The 23,001-nt window shown below is 36.2% G+C and overlaps 1 protein-coding gene across 2 annotated transcripts in view; it reads left to right on the top strand.

The window, feature by feature from the left end:
- The window catches only part of LOC100367391 (WD repeat-containing protein 7-like), a 54,597-nt gene that overhangs the window by 20,139 nt on the left and 11,457 nt on the right, over window positions 1-23,001 (top strand). The window contains exons 13-20 of one of the 2 annotated variants that reach the window (XM_085495242.1): window positions 978-1,198; window positions 2,150-2,345; window positions 4,823-5,921; window positions 6,440-6,558; window positions 7,351-7,469; window positions 8,324-8,567; window positions 18,460-18,504; window positions 21,249-21,440. In XM_085495242.1, the coding sequence (XP_085351368.1) occupies window positions 978-1,198; window positions 2,150-2,345; window positions 4,823-5,921; window positions 6,440-6,558; window positions 7,351-7,469; window positions 8,324-8,567; window positions 18,460-18,504; window positions 21,249-21,440 (2,235 nt within the window). The remainder of the gene's footprint in view (window positions 1-977; window positions 1,199-2,149; window positions 2,346-4,822; window positions 5,922-6,439; window positions 6,559-7,350; window positions 7,470-8,323; window positions 8,568-18,459; window positions 18,505-21,248; window positions 21,441-23,001) is intronic. The other variant, XM_085495243.1, reaches the window with a different exon arrangement.

The raw sequence follows: 23,001 nt of genomic DNA, 5'->3' as shown, positions 1-23,001 counted from the left end.
TTAGTTTTTTTGTTCTAATCACATTTCAATGAAACTTGGTACATAGATATTACATTACGCAGGCCTTATTAGTTTTACACTCAAATCTGTTCATATCAGTTACCTGATTTTACATAATTAGTTTTCAGCTATTGCATCAAAATCTCAAGTACAAGTAATTTTGAATTAATTTTTAATGTGTCTTCAATACTCTCTCAGCACACGGGAGCTCTTTCTAAGCTTTCTTTGATTGCTGTAAGATGTCAGTACTGTACTCCTGTATTCCTGTCATTGCTTTAAATGATGGTAGTGTATTAAAATTTGTACAAGATGAACAAACTTTCATTGTTTCTCTGAGGATGGGATCCAAAGTTAATGATGACTGTTATGTCCAACAGTAAAATTAGTTGGAGTTTACCAGGTGCTTTTGACAAACTGAGGTTAACACAAATAAATAGCCCATAACATTTTTAATGTATATGTAAAGTTCCTTGTATTTCCAATATAAACTTACCAACGCATTAAACATGTGTTGGTAGGTTTAAACCATGGCTTTGGGTGTATAAAAGGAAAGACGGTGAACAGATTTCAGTATGCAAATTGCACTTCATGGTGATTTAACAGGGTGCTCCATGAAATGGCTCTTTTTGATAATCAGAGTGCAAGGAGAATTTATATTTTATATAATGAATGCCGGTTTAGAAAATAAATACTAAAAACCTATACAGCATCCTTAAGACTCTTAGTAAAATATCCGTTCATCACTTCACCATTCCCCTAACTTCATGGAAATTTGTTTTGTACAAAATTAAAGCGATGTCAATATATAAAATGCCATAGTGTAATTTTTTTGACTTTCCTTGCTCTTGACAATCAGTTTTAACACATTGTCACAGAGCCTCAACAAGATAGATAGCCAAAACGAATGCGAAAAATCAGTGTCAGCAGGTTAGTTCCTTGAATGATGATTGTAATTCATGACAACATTTTTGATGCAGGTTGGCCGCCTCATCGTATCTTACGCGGCCACCGTGGTAAAGTCAATTGCTTGATGTACCCGTTCCAAGAAAGCAGTCGTTATGAACCACAATACCTGGTGTCTGGTGGTGTAGATTTCTCAGTCTGCTTGTGGGATCTTTTTACTGGCTCATTAATACATACATTCTCTGTGCATGGTGGTGAGATAACTCAGATACTGGTGCCACCAGATATGTGTAATGTAAGTACACTGTGTTTTATTTCCTTACTGGCTCATTTAAAGAATAGGCAGGAATGTCCACAGCTTTGGTTTTTTGATCGCAATCAATTTCAAGGGCAGAATGAAAAACTAATTGAATTTGTGATGTAAATACTGTGAAAGGGTTAATTATTCACTGGGTTTTAATTTTGCTTATTTTGCTGACTGGAAAATGTGCTAAATTAAAACCCAGTGAATATGTAAAATTTAGCATAGAACACATTATCTAAATGATAAAACCATGAATTTAAAACCCACTGAATATGCCTTAAATGCTGAATCAGTGAAATTTTAAACAGTAGTTTAATTTAAACAGAAATTTACAGTAGTTGAATATTTTTAAGATTATCAAGACAGTCTGGTAGGGTTTCTAAGGCTTTCTGTGTTCACCTTGAATTTAGCATGCTAAGCATATGCTGTAATTCTACACTATATGAAACCACATACTCTCTATATTTAGGGGATCAGTGGCTATCACCATGTAATGTAATTGCTATATGTCCTTATCTCACAGTATACATGTACTTCCCTATTACTAGTTTATAATGGGAGAATCTCACTTCTACCATTTACATAAGTACATGCACTTTTAATAGAGCCATTATGGTATGGCTTTCCCATGATTCCTTGGTGCATCCCAGGGATTAATACATTTCCCTTTAAGAGTATACGTAGAAGCTCCAGGTGGAAGCTTATGCACAATTCCTCTGAAATTAGTAAAAATCGCCACCAAAGTAATGTTTAGAATATTGGGTGAAGACAGCAATGATTGTCATTTTTTTAGCATAATTTCCATAGAACATGATAATAATTATTTAATTTTTAATTTATTTCTAAAATTCATTTTAAAAATTAAAAGTAATTCAAGAATCCATTTGAAGTATTAGGGAATGTTTTCACCTTTTTCTGAACCCATCTTTCTGTTTTTTATAGTCTCGTGTCCAGACCTGTGTCTGTTCTGTTGCCAGTGATCATTCAGTAGCTCTGCTCAGTCTTAGAGATCGTAAATGTGCCATGTTAGCCGGACGTCATCTTTTCCCTGTACGTAATATCAAATGGAGACCAGCTGATGACTTCCTGATTGTTGGAACCAACGATGATACTGTGTATGTCTGGCAAATGGAAACGGGTATGTTACAGTTACCATGGAAATTAGTTAACTTATTCCAAAGTTGATATTTTTATCTCAATCTTCTATTCTTTACAGTTTATTTTACTACTGTGAGATTCATTGATTAAATAAAAGTGTTGACCTCGTTGTACCATTCAGAATTGCATACAGTGTGAAATCAAACTAAGGGGAGAGTAGGAAATCAAACGGGCATTGCACCGCGGTCATTACCGCGGTGGTGGTGGGTGCTCGCCGGTCGACCGCATTTTATGCAAATTTATGCATAAATTCCATGACGCCGGCTGACCGCGGTCGTCCGCGGTGGGCTCACACAGCAATTCACACTTATTGTCAAGACCATTAATAAACACAAAGAACTGGGAAATTAAAAGGACCACAAAGTTCTAATGAAAAATTAAACCAATTTAGCTGATCCAAAAGCTAGAAAACTAGTCTATAATAGTTGACATTATTTTATTTGCCTGAGCCTTGGAATAAAATCACAAAACGATCCAGAAAGACGTAGAGATCAACATACAAATGTAATATAAAATATGATCGCATTATTTTGTGAATATATATCATGCATGGTCTCAGAAAATGTTCAGAAAGTTTAATATTTCGCGTAGACCAAATATAATCACGCATAAGTATAAATTCAAAGTGTTTTAATACATTGGTGAGAGGTCGAATTTACGTGAACAAGAACATGCACTAAGAAGGAAAAGCAAGCCAAAGTCGAAACAGGGTGTATCACGGACTTGGTACAACATGCACTGCGACAATTGAGTGATCGTCGACATCATTTTGGGGCACAATTGAACTTCAAGTATGTTGCGAAACTTGCTACGCGGCGGTGCTAACATCAAGTGTGTGATTGAAGTTTGACCCCAAGTCATGCACTGAACTGGTGCGTTACCTTAGCAACCCTTTTCTTTCTTGGTTCGCGCGTCGATTTTGTAAAATTGTTATTATATTCGGCGGTACTGTAATAACACAACCTGTATCCAACTCTGTATTGGCTTTGAATATTTCAACATCGTTTACTTAGTGTGCTGCTTTTCTAATAACGCAAATATGTTTACAGTATTGCACGGGCTCTAAATATTTCAACTTTGCAATGTATTGCTTTTATAATAATTACGCAAACTAAGTTATTTTTATTATTGTTGGGACACTAACCCGGGCTATTAAAGTGAATATGTAATATTAATCATACAATAACATACAATATCATGCGTAATGTTAACTTTTTCTATAATAAACTCGCAGCGCACTTCGATCGCATTATTCACGTACATTTCGACTGAACTCTAATAACCACGTGTTTGAATTACGTGTGGCAATGGGCAATGACCTCAATGAGTTCACGCACCGACATTTAAATTCAGGCCACCCAGTTTGACGTGAAACGATACAGTTACTTAACATTTGTTCAAAAAATCGATAAACTCTCACAAATACCATGAACACGAAGAGTTAACTGAAAGGCAACGTTGTTTTTGACCCCCAAAAAACACATCAATACAAGATTATGTGTGCAAGGTTAGATTTATAGAACGTACATGACCACTTAACTTTGTTTTTTTTTAATAATCATGTCGCATGTGAAACACAGGAGACATTTTAGTTCGTCCATTTCTTGTTTACCGATCTTGAACTTTTTGTCTGGAATGCGATACTGGCAAAGAATAAACATTAATGATACCCACCGTTGTCAAATCAACAAGAGGCTCGAATCAGGAAGGCTCAGCTATTTAAAACTTCGTAAATAACATTCTTTTCATGTGGTAGACTTTATTCAAGTGTAACAAACGTAAGTGAAATGTATGGACGAGTCATAATACTCGTACCTTCGAAAGTTACGACTTTTACTCTTGGAATTAGTGATAAATACATGCATAAAATACAACATTGTTTCACGCAGCAACAATTTGTATACAGCATTGGACTTATGGATTTTTATATTAATAAAATATGTGGGCCGATAATATTACCATATGCTTAGTATTTCCATGCCAGCGATGCTCGTAACCTGATCAATTTAAAAACAGCTATTTGAAACAAAGACTCATGGAATCACAAAGGAAACTGTTAAGTATGTATTTCACACCTTTCCTACGACCGCGGTTGCAACCGGTACCGGTGGCCACCGCGGTAGAGACCCCTAATTATAAGCAGTCCGCGGCTCTCCCCGGTGTACCGCGTAGAGCCGCGGTGATTATCGCGGTGAACCTCCCGTTTGATTTCCTACTCTCCCCTAAATCTTATGTATGCCTGTTTATACCATTAAAACATCACTATGTGGTTGTGTTTGTTAAGATGCTGTTTTGCATAATCTCATTTAAACTATGTTTATCTTGTCACTGTAAGAGCATGTTAATTCAGACGTTGTTAGGAGAAAGTTCAATTAATAAGTTTGTTTACTTGTTGTGTTTGTCTCAAGATAAAGGTACTTAAGATCATCTAGTTCTTCTCTGGTTGTATATTTTCAGGTCATCTTGATAGGATCGTACACGGCAGTACTGCTATTGAAATTCTCAATGCATGTGATGAGACCTTGAAAGCTGATGAGGTCATGCTGAGTCCCGCACAGAGTATCGCGCAATCATTGAAACGTCGCAGCCTGACACCGCTGAAGAACGCAGCACATAGAAGTATTATTGCTGCAGCAAATCAAGCATTAGGGATTCAGACCTCCACAGGTGATACTCCGAAAGTTGCGCAAAACTCTCTGATGATCCAGCCAATCAGGACCAACACTAAGGATTATGACTCGCACGTACTGTTTTTTGATACCGAGGCCCTCATTGTGCAATTGTTGACAGACGATAATTTGATTCCGGGAATTATTACCCCGCAGAGCACAGCCAATCTGACGGACTCCCAGAAAGCGGCCGAGAAACATACATCATCTCCTAAGCTTGCGCAGAAAGTTGCTGGATTCATCAAGAAGGAGATTGAGAAGTTACGTGACGATTCTTCTGATGAGAGTGGCAGTGAAGCTGCATCGGCAACACCAGAACTAAAGCGTAAATCTGTGATGACTAACAAAGAAGATCCAAAGAACCAGCAACGGAAATCGAAAAATTTAACATTGCTTGAAAGTAATCTAACTTTAGATATTTCACAGTTGTTCATGTCCTCACTACATGCTTGGGGACTAGATCGGAGCTTGGACGAAATTTGCCTGACAAAACTGGGACTTCTAAAACCTCACAGTCCAGTATGTTTTGGTCTCTTCTCACGTGGCGGTCACATGTCCCTCATGCTACCCGGCTGGCATAAGTTTGTAAAGCCAGAGGAACCTCCTCCAAAAGGTAAACCTGTGGATCCCATGCAAGAGATGAAACTTTCAGCCAGAGAGGCCTTAGAACAGAAGAGGTCTGCCAAGGACTCTTTAGAGCAGAAGATGTCACCTAAAAAGCCAGGTATCGGTGAGAAGAGCAGCAGAGCTTCACACTTAGGACACTGGGAGTTATCACGAGCTGTCACAACACAGCATTTACTATCAGTTATATCGGTTGCTAATACATTAATGAGTATGAATAATGCCAGCTTTCTTTTACATTCTGTCGTCGCCAAGAAGAAAGTGTAAGTTTATAAAATTTAGATTTTATTGTGTCTGTGCATATATCCATAACTGTAGATACGATAAAAGTGAATCAAATCTCAGATCATCTCGTATAGTTTTTTTTCATCTAACCAAAGGTTCTCTTGTATGTCAACAATTTAAGCTTTATTAAGTAAAACGGGCCCCTCCTAAACTCAAAAGCGTGTATTGCAAGACCCCCTAGCTTAGCATACTTTATTAGACTCCCTCGCGACATATAGAACATAGCAGGTTTTATCAACTATATTTCATTCTAATGAGTTAAAGTGAATATTTGAAATTTTCTTCTTTTTTAAAAAAATAAAACAGAATTCTGACTACTGCATGTGAAATTATGGCCATTTGGTCCTAAATTAACAACAAAATTATATATAATTGTGATAAATACTGCTTATATGCATTTTTTGAGAGAAAAAGTTGTGGTCACGACCAAAGGATGTAAAATTAATTTTCAGAGCATAACAAAATACTGTACAACTAATGATGTTATTGATTACAGTCGTCATAGAAGTTACAGTCATGGTATTGCTATCACCACGACTGCTGACAGTGATTCTGATGACTCTTCAGATGGAGAATTAGCGGATATGACACCACAACAGGCACAGATCAAACAGGGTAAGACTTTACAAAATACATTGGTTTTCTGGTGAACCATGCTTGTCAGAAAGAATCATTCCAAACCAATCCATTTCTTTTTATTGACATTTAAAGTTGCATTCTGATGGCACTCATAGTGCTTTCAGTCTAGTCTGAATTTTCGCACATTGCAGGAAAAAAAATGAGGACTCGCTGTAATTTGCAGTAATTTGAAATCTTCATGAATCCATATGCGTTGAAACACTATTCAAAAGTGCTGAACAAAATAAATTCAAACATACATCAGATAAGTAGCTGAAACATTATTTATTGTACAGACGTCCTGAGAAGCATTGAATATATAATCCTTGCAATTTCCATTCAGACATGCTGAGATTCATTAAATTTTGAGCTTTTGGAATATCTTTCTCGCAAATTCTATACAGATGTGCTGAAAAGCACTGAAATTTGAGTGTTGCATATACATTCATACAAATTCTGATCGAGTATTACACACAATAGTACCTGGCATGCCCCCCCCCCCCCATTAGACATGTGATTCTTTTGTCTAAACAAGTGTGAGGGCGCTATTTGTATGCCGACAGTAAATTAGCTTATAATAAATGCTCACCAGCTTTTTTCATCTCTAGTACAGGGGTGTTCACATCAGCCGCTATCAACATGAAAAATTTGACAGCAGTCTATTCAGTGGTTTCATTCAAAAATGCTGCGGCTATGATAACAAAGGCGTTATCATCAGCTAATTACACCGTAGTGTTTAACTCTTTATGGCTAATAATGAATTCATAACTATTGCTGTTTGCTTGGTAGGATGGAGTCTATTAGCGGCTTTACATTGTGTCTTACTACCTGATCTGTTGGGAAGTGAATATTACAAACCACCACAGTTAGAAATGTTAGCACGAAGATGGCAAGATAGATGTCTGGAGGTAAGTTTGTTCAAACATGAAATACAACAACAAATATCAACTATTAAATGAATCAGTTTGAGGTGTTGGCAAGAAATAAACTTCATGAAAGCTTTGGCTTTGTTTGAAGAACTCCATGGTATCTGTGCTTCAACAACATTCTTAAGATTTTCTACAGTTATTCCATTCTAAAGTCATGTTCCATTTTAAAGTGTGGTTTACAGAAATTATTCTGTTGGCTGAGACAAGTTTATTCTATTATTTGTGACAGGAAACATAAATTCTAAAAAAAAAATTTGTTTTAAGCAGAAAATATTTGTAACTGCCAATTGCGTTTGTTTGAAATGGTGTCTCTAAGCATTTTGTGATAAATAATTTTTGGAGACGTTCGATTCGGATAAAAAAAAAAACTGAAATAGGAGCTGACATATTTATATCTTTTATGGTGACGAAATAGTTTTGAAATTTCCGAAAAGCCAAGTAATGCATTCGGGGTTGTCAATGCTGTCCATGTTGTCAACATGTGCTGAATGATGCTCTATTTCTTTTTTTTTTTTTGCATTTTCAGAATATATTATCGCAAATTATCTTTATGCAATATCAAATGCATGTCACACTGTTTTGTCAAATCACAGATTATTTTACCTTGACGCTTTGAGCATATTTTTTTTCTCATCAAATGTGGTGTAACAATTTTTACATTTTCATGCTATACATGTAATTTATTTTTGTACCAAATGGACGTACTATTCCATTGACTACAGATATTGATCAGATGTTTTGGGGAAAAAAATTTTATTTCGTAAAAAGTGACGAAAGTTGACTTGGGTTCAAGATGTATTGAAATGTATTCCTAATGTTGTGTCCTGTTCCAGGTCAGAGAAGCAGCACAGGCGCTTCTATTAGCCGAACTGAGGAGAATTGGATCAGAGGGTCGTCAGGATGTTGTCAATCGTTGGGCCCACTATCTTCCTAATTACGTTGACCCAACATTGAGTATCATGACCCATGTTGCCCAAGGTCCAGATCCAGACAGAATAAGTCGAGGCGCAGATGGCCAATCAGATGGAAGTGGTGAAGACAGTACTGATATGGAAAACGAGGAAGAAATCTTATCAGGTAAACCATTTTTCTTTGCCAATCAGTGACCAACATAACTTTCTAGAAATTATAAAATAATTTTGTGAAACTAATACATTATTTTTAGCTCCGCTGTCGACTTTGTCGAGCGGAGCTTTATCATATGAGTGATTGTCCGTTGGCGTCCGTCGTCGTCCGTGTCAATGTTTTACTTTTTCGACTTCTTCTTGAAAACTACAAGCCTGAATGCTTTGATACTTGGTGTATATGTACCTTGGGTAGACCTCTCTTAGGTTTGTTCATATCATGTTGATATCTTCAATTCTCTAATTTTGGTGAATATTTTTGTCATTTTTGGTAAAAAGTGATATTTTCGACTTCTTGCTAAAAACCGCAAGTGCAATTGCTTTGATATTACATATATAGGTACTACATGTGGACCTCTCTCAGATTTGTTCATTTTGTGATGATATCTTCAATTCTCTAATTTTGGAGAATATTTTTGTAATTTTTGGTAAAAAGTGATATTTTCGACTTCTTGCTAAAAACCGCAAGTGCAATTGCTTTGATATTACATATATAGGTACTACATGTGGACCTCTCTCAGATTTGTTCATTTTGTGATGATATCTTCAATTCTCTAATTTTGGAGAATATTTTTGTCATTTTTGGTAAAAAGTGATATTTTCGACTTCTTGTTAAAAACCAATAGTTCAATTGCTTTGATATTACATATATAGATACTACATGTAGACCTTTCTCAGATTTGTTCATTTTGTGATGATATCTTCAATTCTCTAATTTTGGTGAATATTTTTGTCATTTTTGGTAAAAAGTGATATTTTCGACTTCTTGTTAAAAACCAATAGTTCAATTGCTTTGATATTACATATATAGATACTACATGTAGACCTTTCTCAGATTTGTTCATTTTGTGATGATATCTTCAATTCTCTAATTTTGGTGAATATTTTTGTAATTTTTGGTAAAAAGTGATATTTTCGACTTCTTGTTAAAAACCAATAGTTCAATTGCTTTGATATTACATATATAGATACTACATGTAGACCTTTCTCAGATTTGTTCATTTTGTGATGATATCTTCAATTCTCTAATTTTGGTGAATATTTTTGTCATTTTTGGTAAAAAGTGATATTTTCGACTTCTTGTTAAAAACCAATCGTTCAATTGCTTTGATATTACATATATAGGTACTACATGTGGACCTCTCTCAGATTTGTTCATTTTGTGATGATATCTTCAATTCTCTAATTTTGGTGAATATTTTTGTAATTTTTGGTAAAAAGTGATATTTTCAACTTCTTGTTAAAAACTGTAAGTCCGATTGCTTTGATACTATACATATTGTTCATTTTCTAATGATGTCTTCAGTTCTTTAATTGAAATGTGCATTGCTAACAGCGGAGCTATCTCAGCCGATAGGCTGCTTGTTTTAATTAGCTCTTTAAAAATAACAAACTATGTCAGTTTATTGACTTCATTTTATGTGATACAAAAAATTCTACCATTTTTAATTACATAATGGTATATATTAAAGAATCAATTACTTTTCAGGAACTCAATAATGAAATGAAATTCTCACATCTTTGTTATTTTGAACAAAATGTATGACTTGTTTCCATCTGATGCAGTACAGAGTGAGGAACAGAACTTATTTTTCGGGCCTTACTTGCATGTATAAAAGTGTTTTCATGCATTTCTATCAAACCTGAGTTTAAAACCATTCATTTCGTAGTGAAGCAGTTAGACAGTAGATTAAGCATGTCAGTTTCCACCCAGCATTGTGCATATAATTACCAGACCTAATGTTATATTATTTGCTAAATTATTTAAAGCTTGGAATGAAATCAGTTTTTTATAGGCACAGGTGCAGGAAAAGACAAAAAAGTTTGAGTTAATCATGAACCAATCTTACGGGTAATGCTGAAGGTTGCATTTCAATCTGACGTGTAGTCATGACACTCAAATGCTGAAACTTCAATTAAAACTGAATCTATGGAAATAATTTTTGGTTATTTACAAGCAACTTCTGACCCAGATATCCTAATATATGGCACATACTACTTCATATGTCTAAGACTACAAAAAAACATATCTATAAACTTGGATGAATGAATGAATGAAAGAATGAATGAATGAACAGCTGATACTGCTTTCTCCTCAGCATCCACAACAGATCACCGTTCCCATTCTCCTCAAATCATCCTTCAGTATAGGCCCTCGCATCGTGTTTACATTTTTGCCAACCGGTATACGATTGTCTGATAAGAAATGTTCCTCACCGATCATCACTTACTCTGCTGTGACAACATTCCCCATATGTTGTCTTATAAACCTAGACACATTAATGTATACTTAATTAACGACACCTATATCTTTGGATGCGAAAGACTAGTTGCGTATATGCACGCAAAATGTAAACAAGTGCGAGGGTCTGTATTATTCTGTATTCCATGTATCTACTATTGCATTCAATGCATGTTATTTTCATTGGTAAGTGATTGCAAGTACACCCAATGTAGTTTACAATGATACATGTAGTCCATTACTGTATAGTGAAATAAAATATTTCATTCTTTGTATACCAGAGTCTGTAGATAATGGGAAATTACATGTATGTCCATTTTTCCCAAATTAAACAAAACAAATTCAGAAAAATACCTAAAACTGTGCAGTGCTACTAAAATTTGCCAGGTAAATTGATAGTAGTCAGAGGATCAGGTATGGATGTGCCGTCTGATTATGTGTGATTATTATGGCTTTAGTTGAGCAATGATATTCCAACCAAACTACAATTTTACTAGGGTTTACATCTTGAGAGAAAAATGTCTAGCTTGAAAGGTCTCAGTTTGTAAATCAAATTTTAATTAGAATTTTGGTTCACTTTTTTACAAAAGGTAATTTTAGTTTGAATACCTGCAGGAGTGTATTATATATTATTATACATCTGTCACCGTAACGCCATAGGTTACAGCGTGCCATAATTTTGCGGTATTTTACGGGGTATTTTCATCCTACCATATTAGGAAATGTGAATTCCAAATATGGAATTATTATGCGCGTAAGTGTCCTCTAATAATAACAACAAACATGGCTGCCACCAGAATTTAACCGGACTCCATACAAAGAAGTTCGCTGATTCTGTTCTAAACTTTTTAGATTTTGGCATTATCATGATGTATCCTTGGTAGGAAAAGAAGTATAAATATAGCTGCAGAGCAGCTATTAACGGCTTTCAAGAAAAGGGACCATAACACTATTAAATTTGGAAAAAAAAGTTTGAAGATTTGATTTGTGCAATGTATATACGTGTAGGTTACATGACGTTCTGGCCCAATGCCTTCATTATAGCGGTATTTCTATGTCTCTAACTTCAATAGTGCTCGAGATATTGTATATATGCATATTGAATGAGTTCTATGACCATATATGGTCAACGGATATGTTGGCCAATTCTCTTTCCATTGCCTTCAATATAGCGTTGGTACCCTGTCTGTACATGCAATACTGCTTGAAATATTAGAGACATGCATATTTAATGAGATCTATGACCATATATGGTCAACGGATATGTTTGCCAATTCTCTTGTCCATTGCCTTCAATATATCATTGGTACCATGTTTATACTTGCAATGGTGCTTGAGATATTGGAGACATGCATATTTAATGAGTTCTATGACCATATATGGTCAACGAATATGTTGGTCAATTTTCTTGTCCATTGCCTTCGGTATACCGTTAGTTCCATGTTTGTACATGCAATAGTGCTTGAGATATTGGAGACATGCATATTTAATGAGTTATATGACCACATATGGTCATTGAAGATGTTGACAATTTCTCTTGTCCAAAGCCTTCAATATAGCAATGGTTCCATGTCTGTATGTGCAATAGTCCCTGAGATATTATAGGTATGCATATTTAATGAGGTATATGACCTTATATGGTCAACGAATATGTTGGCTCATTCTCTTGACCATTTCCTTCAATATAGCGTCAGTTTCACGTTTGTACATGCAATAGTGCTTGAGATATAAGAGACATGCATATTTAATGAGTTCTATGACCATATATGGTCAACGAATATTTTGGCCAATTCTCTTGTCCGTTGCCTTCAATATACCGTTAGTTCCATATTTGTACATGCAATAGTTTTTGAGATACAAGAGACATGCATATTTAATGAGTTCCAAGATGGCGGCCGAACCACGTGACTAATCGAAAATCTGTTTCAGTCACTTTTAATGGCATGACATGTAGAAGGTATATACAAATTTTCAGGCAAAACGGTCCAGCCGTTTCAGAGAAGAAGTTGTTTGAAGTTGGCGGAAGAATAATAATAATAATAATAATAATAATAATAATAATAATAAATATAGCTGCAGAGCAGCTATTAACGGCTTTCAAGAAAAGGGACCATAACACTATTAAATTTGGAAAAAAAAGTTTGAAGATTTGATTTGTGCAATGTATATACGTGTAGGTTACATGACGTTCTGGCCCAATGCCTTCATTATAGCGCTATTTCTATGTCTCTAACTTCAATAGTGCTCAAGATATTGTATATATGCATATTGAATGAGTTCTATGACCATATATGGTCAACGGATATGTTGGCCAATTCTCTTTCCATTGCCTTCAATATAGCGTTGGTACCCTGTCTGTACATGCAATACTGCTTGAAATATTAGAGACATGCATAATTAATGAGATCTATGACCATATATGGTCAACGGATATGTTTGCCAATTCTCTTTTCTATTTCCTTCAATATAGTGTTTGTTCCATGTTTGTACATGGAATAGCGCTTGAGATATTCGAGACATGCATATTTAATGAGTTCTATGACCATATATGGTCAACGGATATGTTGGCCAATTTTCTTGTCCATTGCCTTCAATATATCATTGGTACCATGTTTATACTTGCAATGGTGCTTGAGACACTGGAGACATGCATATTTAATGAGTTCTATGACCATATATGGTCAACGAATATGTTGGTCAATTTTCTTGTCCATTGCCTTCGGTATACTGTTAGTTCCATGTTTGTACATGCAATAGTGCTTGAGATATTGGAGACATGCATATTTAATGAGTTATATGACCATATATGGTCATGAAACACGTTGACAATTTCTCTTGTCCAAAGCCTTCAATATAGCAATGGTTCCATGTCTGTATGTGCAATAGTGCCTGAGATATTATAGGTATGCATATTTAATGAGGTATATGACCTTATATGGTCAACGAATATGTTGGCTCATTCTCGTGACCATTTCCTTCAATATAGCGTCAGTTTCACGTTTGTACATGCAATAGTGCTTGAGATATAAGAGACATGCATATTTAATGAGTTCTATGACCATATATGGTCAACGAATATTTTGGCCAATTCTCTTGTCCGTTGCCTTCAATATACCGTTAGTTCCATGTTTGTACATGCAATAGTTTTTGAGATACAAGAGACATGCATATTTAATGAGTTTCAAGATGGCGGGCGAACCACGTGACTAATCGAAAATCTGTTTCAGTCACTTTTAATGGCATGACATGTAGAAGGTATATACAAATTTTCAGGCAAAACGGTCCAGCCGTTTCAGAGAAGAAGTCGTTTGAAGTTGGCGGAAGAATAATAATAATAATAATAATAATAATAATAATAATAATAATAATAATAATAATAATAAACATAACAAAAACAATAGGCTTTCAAGCCTGAAGGGACTTGAAAGCCTAATAATAATAATAATAATAAACTTAACAAAAACAATAGGCTTTCAAGCCTGAAGGGACTTGAAAGCCTAATAATAAGGTTATTACCAAGATACCTCAAAGTATGCATTCGACAGTACGCTGTCGCATCGACCTCCACTGCGCGTTGGTCGATACTGCCACTGTACTGTCTTCGTGCATATTGAGGTATCTTCGTAAAAACCTCATAATATTATATAATAATACATCATGAGTTACTGTGCATATACCATGGGGTTAGTACCTATACATCATGAGTTACTGTGCATATACCATGGGTTAGTACCTATACATCATGAGTTACTGTGCATATATCATGGGGTTAGTACCTATACATCATGAGTTACTGTGCATATACCATGGGGTTAGTACCTATACATCATGAGTTACTGTGCATATACCATGGGTTAGTACCTATACATCATGAGTTACTGTGCATATACCATGGGGTTAGTACCTATACATCATGAGTTACTGTGCATATACCATGGGTTAGTACCTATGCATCATGAGTTACTGTGCATATACCATGGGTTAGTCCCTATACATCATGAGTTACTGTGCATATACCATGGGTTAGTACCTATACATCATGAGTTACTGTGCATATACCATGGGTTAGTACCTATACATCATGAGTTACTGTGCATATACCATGGGTTAGTACCTATACATCATGAGTTACTGTGCATATACCATGGGTTAGTACCTATACATCATGAGTTACTGTGCATATACCATGGGTTAGTACCTATACATCATGAGTTACTGTGCATATACCATGGGTTAGTGCATATACCATGGGTTAGTACCTATACATCATGAGTTACTGTGCATATACCATGGGTTAGTCCCTATACATCATGAGTTACTGTGCATATACCATGGGTCAGTACCTATACATCATGAGTTACTGTGCATATACCATGGGTTAGTACCTATACATCATGAGTTACTGTGCATATACCATGGGTTAGTACCTATACATCATGAGTTACTGTGCATATACCATGGGTTAGTACCTATACATCATGAGTTACTGTGCATATACCATGGGTTAGTACCTATACATCATGAGTCACTGTGCATATATCATGGGTTAGTACCTATACATCATGAGTTACTGTGCATATACCATGGGTTAGTACCTATACATCATGAGTCACTGTGCATATACCATGGGTTAGTACCTATACATCATGAGTTACTGTGCATATACCATGGGGTTAGTACCTATACATCATGAGTCACTGTGCATATACCATGGGTTAGTACCTATACATCATGAGTCACTGTGCATATACCATGGGGTTAGTACCTATACATCATACGTTACTGTGCATATACCATGGGGTTAGTACCTATACATCATACGTTACTGTGCATATACCATGGGTTAGTACCTATACATTATATGTTACTGTGCATATACCATGGGTTAGTACCTATACATCATGAGTCACTGTGCATATACCATGGGGTTAGTACCTATACATCATACGTTACTGTGCATATACCATGGGGTTAGTACCTATACATCATACGTTACTGTGCATATACCATGGGTTAGTACCTATACATTATATGTTACTGTGCATATACCATGGGTTAGTACCTATACATCATGAGTCACTGTGCATATACCATGGGTTAGTACCTATACATCATGAGTTACTGTGCATATACCATGGGTTAGTACCTATACATCATGAGTCACTGTGCATATATCATGGGTTAGTACCTATACATCATGAGTTACTGTGCATATACCATGGGTTAGTACCTATACATCATGAGTTACTGTGCATATACCATGGGTTAGTACCTATACATCATGAGTTACTGTGCATATACCATGGGTTAGTACCTATACATCATGAGTTACTGTGCATATACCATGGGGTTAGTACCTAACAACATGTTTCACTATGTATGTACCATGGATTACTATCTATACCCCATGAGTTAGTACCTAAACATCATGGGCCACGATTTATACACCATAGGTATCTATACATAATGAGTTACTGTAAATATACCATAATCACTATGTATGCCACCTATATATCATGGGTGTCTTAAGTGTACACCATGAGACAATATTTATACATCTTATTTTCTGTGCATGCACCATGGATTAATATCATAGATCACTAGGCATACATCAAAGATGAGTACCCATATTGATTGTTTTGTTACCTGTATGTTATGGGTCACTGCATAAATTAAATACCATGGCCAGTACCTGTACACCACGGCCTGTGCCTGTACACCATGGCCAGTACCTGTACACCACAGCCTGTGCCTGTACACCAGGGCCAGTGCCTGTACACCACGGCCACGGCCAGTGCCTGTACACCAGGGCCAGTGCCTGTACACCATGGCCACGACCACGGCCAGTGCCTGTACACCACGGCCAGTGCCTATACACCACGGCCAGTGCATTCACACCACACCACGGCCAGAGCATTTACACCACAGCCTATGCCTGTACACTATGGTCAGTGCCTGTACACCACGGCCAGTGCCATTACACCCTTGTCAGTGCCTATATACAACTGCCAATACCTATACACCACAGCCAGTGACTATACACCATAGCCAGTGCCTGTACACCACAGCCAGTATAGGCATACACCACAGCCAGTGCCTTTACACCACAGCCAGTGCCTATACACCACAGCCAGTGCCTATACACCATAGCCAGTGCCTATACACCACAGCCAATGCCTATACACCACGGCCAGTGCCTTTACACCACAGCCAGTGCCTTTACACCACAGCCAGTGCCTATACACCACAGCCAGTGCCTTTACACCACAGCCAGTGCCTTTACACCACAGCCAGTGCCTATACACCACAGCCAGTGCCTTTACACCACAGCCAGTGCCTTTACACCAGTCGGTGCCTTTACACCACAGCCAGTGCCTATACACCACAGCCAGTGCCTTTACACCACAGCCAGTGCCTATACACCACAGCCAGTGACTATACACCACAGTCATTGCCAATACACTATGATCAGTGCCTATACACCATAGCCAGTGCCTTTACACCACAGCCAGTGCCTTTACACCACAGCCAGTGCCTTTACACCACAGCCAGTGCCTTTATACCACAGCCAGTGCATATACACCACAGCCAGTGCCTTTACACCACAGCCAGTGCCTTTACCCCACAGCCAGTGCCTTTACACCACGGCCAGTGCCTTTACACCACGGCCAGTGCCTTTACACCACGGCCAGTGCCTTTACACCACAGCCAGTGCCTATACACCACAGCCAGTGCCTTTACACCACGGCCAGTGCCTTTACACCACGGCCAGTGCCTATATACCACAGCCAGTGCCTATACACCACGGCCAGTGCCTATACACCACGGCCAGTGCCTATACACCACGGCCAGTGCCTATACACCACGGCCAGTGCCTATACACCACGGCCAGTGCCTATACACCATGGTCAGTTCGTATGAGTTGATATATGATATATATTTACCAAGTTTTGATGCTGAAAATGAATCAAAACTTAAATGCCAACATTATGTGTCATCATCGAGCCATTCCAAATAATTGAATATGGCTATGTCATTGAAATTCATTGTGAAGTATTTCACCACTAATAAATTTGACAATTTCAGTCATTTATCTGTTGATTTCACAATGTTGCACATAATCATATTTTCATGTAATCCTGTTTATATCTCATATTAGGTTTATTGGTGTACCTACCCTTTGCTAAGATATTAATCAATTATATCCATAATGCATGGGAATGTTTAAAAATAATTAATAGATCCTTAACTTGTAGTTTAAATAAAAACCATGCGGTCCATGGCTATGTCCTTACTTTAATTTGTTAGTCAGATTATGGTGAACCTTGTCTAAACTGAACGCTAACGAGATGGAAACAATTATTGAGTTTACATTGGTGTTGATTCATAGGTTCGGTTATGCATGTCTTTAGAACGGAGCTGAGAAAACCAGTTTGGTTTAGATAAGTTTACCACTTATTTATTTTCGTAGTTTGAATTAACAAATTAGTACAAGCTATTGCCTGCTGCTTTAGGAATGTTATTATCAACTAATTATTAGCAAAATTCAATTGTTTAATTAATGTTTATTGATTTTTCTTTTTATTTTTTTTGTTGGTAACAGGCCTGTTTGCAGGCCATCTTGGTGGAGAAGTTATCTCATCATCAGGTGACCGAAACTAAATGGATTTCTTCTCAATTTATTTCTGTCAATCTATTGACGAATGTCACAGATTTCACCTACACGTGTACTGTGTAATAATGCACCACTTTTCTTATTAAACTGTCATCATCCAGGAAAGTCAAGTCATTTTTGAATTTCTTGTGAAAAGTTACCTCGCTTCTTTAATACGGTCAAATTATCCAAAGTTCCTGAGGAAATGTGCTCTTCATCACATTCCTGATTCCCGCTACTATTTTAAAAATACTATTTGTCATGACAAAAACATAACAAGACTGCTGCATGACCCCTAAAGGTCACATTTTAGTATTATCAACAATATTGTACCTTGTATTGTTCCATGTTGAAATGTTTTTGAACTTTTTTGCATTTATTTTGCTAAAATAGTTCTGAATAAATTAAATTCTCTTTTATAGTGAATACCAGAAAGTACCAAGATGTATGACCTTTAGGGTCATGTAAAGTACCAGGATGTATGACCTTTAAGGTCATGCAAAGTACCAGGATGTATGACCTTTAGGGTTATGCAAAGTACCATGATGTATGACCTTTAGGGTCATGCAAAGTACCATGATGTATGACCTTTAGGGTCATGCAAAGTACCAGGATGTACGACCTCTAAGGTTATGCAGCGTACCAAGATGTAGGACTTTTAGGGTCATGCTTTCAACTTCAGAATGACTTTGCTTTCCTTGGGTGGGTGTTTTTCAGATGACATTTGTATCAATCCCAGAATGCTGTTCATCAATTATTAAGAGAATGTTTTCTTCTTGTGTAATATACTAATAATAACTCGCTGCTTTCTGTCCTTGTCTCCTCTCCCTTCTTCAACATCTATTTTTTCTTTCCGCTCTGTCAAAAAAATCTCATCACATTGTTAAATTCAGTAATGTGGTTTTAAAAAAGTGAAACCAGATCTACATGGCTTGAACTTCAGCGTTGAGAAGGCATCCATTTTTCAGGAAAATTTTTTTAAAATAGCCTTTGCATATGGGAATAATGAAGGGATTATTGAAGGGCACCATGGCAAACTTAGATGCCTTTGTGAAGTTCAAGCTCTGGATCTAGGATGATTGTCTGATTGATCTCATTTACTTTATGTGTTTATCAGATGTCATCATTTCTAAATGCATCGCTTTTGTCCAGTTTGCTTATATATGTATAAATATCATTCATAATCATTTTATGTCAAAGGTGTTTAATCTACTACTTCAGCGTGTGTGCTGTACGTGTACCAATGGTTGCTTGCGTTACTTAAGATGAGCAGATTTGAAATCTGACAAGTTGACATAATGTCATTTACTATAGTAGTAGCTGAATTAATGTGTTATTGAACACCATGCAGAGACAACCTGGCCATGATAAGTGAAATAAAACTAGTTTATCTGAGATCTTCAATAATTTAGTATTGGGGTAATTGTGTATGTATGTGCACCTTTAACCTTACACTCTTGCCTCAAAAAACTGTTAAAAATCAAGAAAATCGATCTTACTCATCTTTAATAGTTGAAATGTTTTGAAATAGTTAAGTTTGATAAGATATCATTAAAGATATTGAAGCAGAGATAAGAAAAAAAGTTTATTGCAGCTGAATAGAAATACCATAATAATTTTAAAATAATTTAACAATATAATAAATAAAAACAAATATGGCAGTTATAAGCCGTTATTGGTCATCCTGGAATTGTCAGTCAGTACTGATTGTAGCATTTAATCAAAAATAATATTACATGTACATGTAGTAGCAAAGATAAATTGTAGATTTAATTAATTAGGCTCCAGCATGGATCTTTATAGTAGCTGATTGTAATGGCTTTTTTTTACGGCAAACACACTTTTACTTCCAGTGTAGCCAATACCTACTGTTCTCGATTTGTTTACATTGAAATAACTATAATACATTGAAACTGGTAATAAAACCATTTTCTATTTTTTATATTCATTAGCACTAGCAGCTTTCCCTTATATTTTTTTATTGAAAGACTGCGGTAATTAGTATAATGCAGATGTAATCACAGTTTTTTGCTTTTTTTGCTTTGATTGACATCCTAATATTTTTTTATGTTTTTTATGCATTTACAGTGAAATTATTATTTCTTGTTTGTTTGTTTGTGACATGTGTCTGCCGGATTAATACTTTTATTAGAGAAGTTGTGCATGTCTGTTTGTTTACTGTACATTTAACATCTCTCAGAAAACATTGTTAGAACGTACTCTATTGAAATTGAAACAGATATACATTGCCGTATTAGGTGAACTATTTTGAATAGTAATTTTTTTTTCTTACCGAATTTACAAATAAGAGAGATGTACCATTTTTATGCAAATGAAGATTCCCAACATGGGCAATAAATTATGTTTTTTTCTTTCTCTCTCACCAGTCTTGAAATGCATTCTGATTCCTTTGGCACATACATTTTTTGATATGAAGGGGTGTAAAAAGACCCCTCCCGTCTCAAGTGTGCCACCATATACATGTATCTATATGTGCGCTGATTTGCTAAATAAATATTGCAGTTGTAGGGCTGGGAAAAATGCTGGTTATTTTGGCAAAATGTAACATATACAACTAAATATCACCTTTCTTGCTGTTAAAATAATTCTCTGTTTATGATACTAAAAAGGAATCTTTAGCTAACTTCAGGAATGAAATTCTACCCTGTGACTTTCCAGCATAACAATTCAACTCGCTGACAAATTATGTAATATATATTGAATCGTCTACCCTTCAGGTGGTTCTCCGGCTCGGAAGGTTTCGACTTCGTTTGAGTCACGGCGTAAACAAGCCACGGCCATTGTAATGCTGGGTGTAATTGGTGCCGAGTTTGGTGCAGAGATGAACCCAAGTAGGGCCGCATCCAATCGTCGGAGTGTCCAAGAAGCCGGGTTTGGTATCAAAGATTACTCTCTTGCACGCCACACAGGTACTTATCATGGGTCTTTATTCATTTGAATTTATTTTATTCTTTGTTGTTATGTTTTATACTTGTCTGATTTCTGTGTGATGAATCGGTGAAATGAACAGAGCATGGCATCTTGGGAATCTTCCTGCAACAGACTTTTGTCAGCTTCACAAACTTGGTATGTTCTATGTGCATGATTTCGCAGTTATGCCTTCTTTCTTTTTGCAATTGATATCGCTTCTACTATGTAGCATGTAATAGTTATGCGGTTGCCTTCCAACTCGACAGTTCTTGGGACGCTCCACAAAATAATCTTTCCAGCCAGCGAACCCAAAGCTTATAGATTGACCAAAAAGCGGCTGTGGATGTTAAAAACAGAATTTAAATTCTAATTTTTTTAGTGTATATTTCTTTTTACGTTAATGTTCCTGACAATTGTCTTGTTTGTAAAACTAATATTTCAAATCAATTAAGACATCTAATCAGATTACATATTCTTCTTGAGGGTTCACTTCATGGGAATATCAAACAGACGGGAGGATGGGGTTTATATTAAAGCGTGGTAGTCGTCGCACTGCGCATGTGCGACATTTGTGTTGATAAACTTTGATTTATCCACAATCCAATGCGCTCGTTCAATGGAAATCACAAGTATGAGGTTTTACCTAGGCGCGACTTGCACTAATTACCACCGGTGACTCTTGATATCTTCCAATCACTTAAAAATACTTATTTTGCTTTAACAAGTCAGTGAAGTTAAAATGAAACTTTTCTACAGCAGAAGAACATTAGGAGGTTCAAGTCAAATTAAAGATTATATGTTTGGGGTTCTTGTCATCAAGATACTGAAAATAAAATAAATTGGGTCACAGGAAATTTGTCAAGATAAAGAGTCCAAAATGTCATGGAAAATGGTCGTAACTGTATTTCTTCTTATCACAAAATTTTTCTTGTTGGCATGAGATGAAAAAAAATCATATTTAAATATTGATATGAATACCAATATTGTTTGAACATTACTTTAGTGAGTATCTATGGTGATAATAGTTTACCACAATATGCAATGTGAATTTCTCTCCCATAATACATTGCATATATGTGCAGAAACATGCTCAGTAGTGCAACATTTATTTTCAGCTTATTTACAGAATTATGAGTTAATGTGAAAGTTTATTTGTTTTAACCGACTCACAATCTACTATAAACTGATTGATTATAGTGAAATTCATGAGTCAGAAAAATTGCTAAATGTTGATGTATCAGTGACTTTAGTGAAATTTTGTTTCTGTGAAAACGTCAACACATAACGGATATTTCTGTCAGGTTTACAGTACGCAGCTAGAATACCCATGTCTTATTTATACACATGTATCTGTAAAATAAAACAGAGATAGTCAAACCCATGTTAGTGACCACCTCTATACAAAAACTACCTGATATAGGTTGCCGCACAGTGACGTCATATGTTTACATTGTTGCCAACCAGCTTGTTAGCGTCACTTTCTGATCAACCAGTTTCTTCACAAATGCACAAAACGTAAACACCCTATAATGACCACATTTAGGTATTTCAAGAGCCAAA

This window comes from Saccoglossus kowalevskii, chromosome 21, assembly GCF_978046115.1.
Source record: "Saccoglossus kowalevskii chromosome 21, keSacKowa6.1, whole genome shotgun sequence".
Classification (NCBI taxonomy): Eukaryota; Metazoa; Hemichordata; class Enteropneusta; family Harrimaniidae; genus Saccoglossus; species Saccoglossus kowalevskii.
This window is presented reverse-complemented; position numbering and strand designations above follow the sequence as displayed.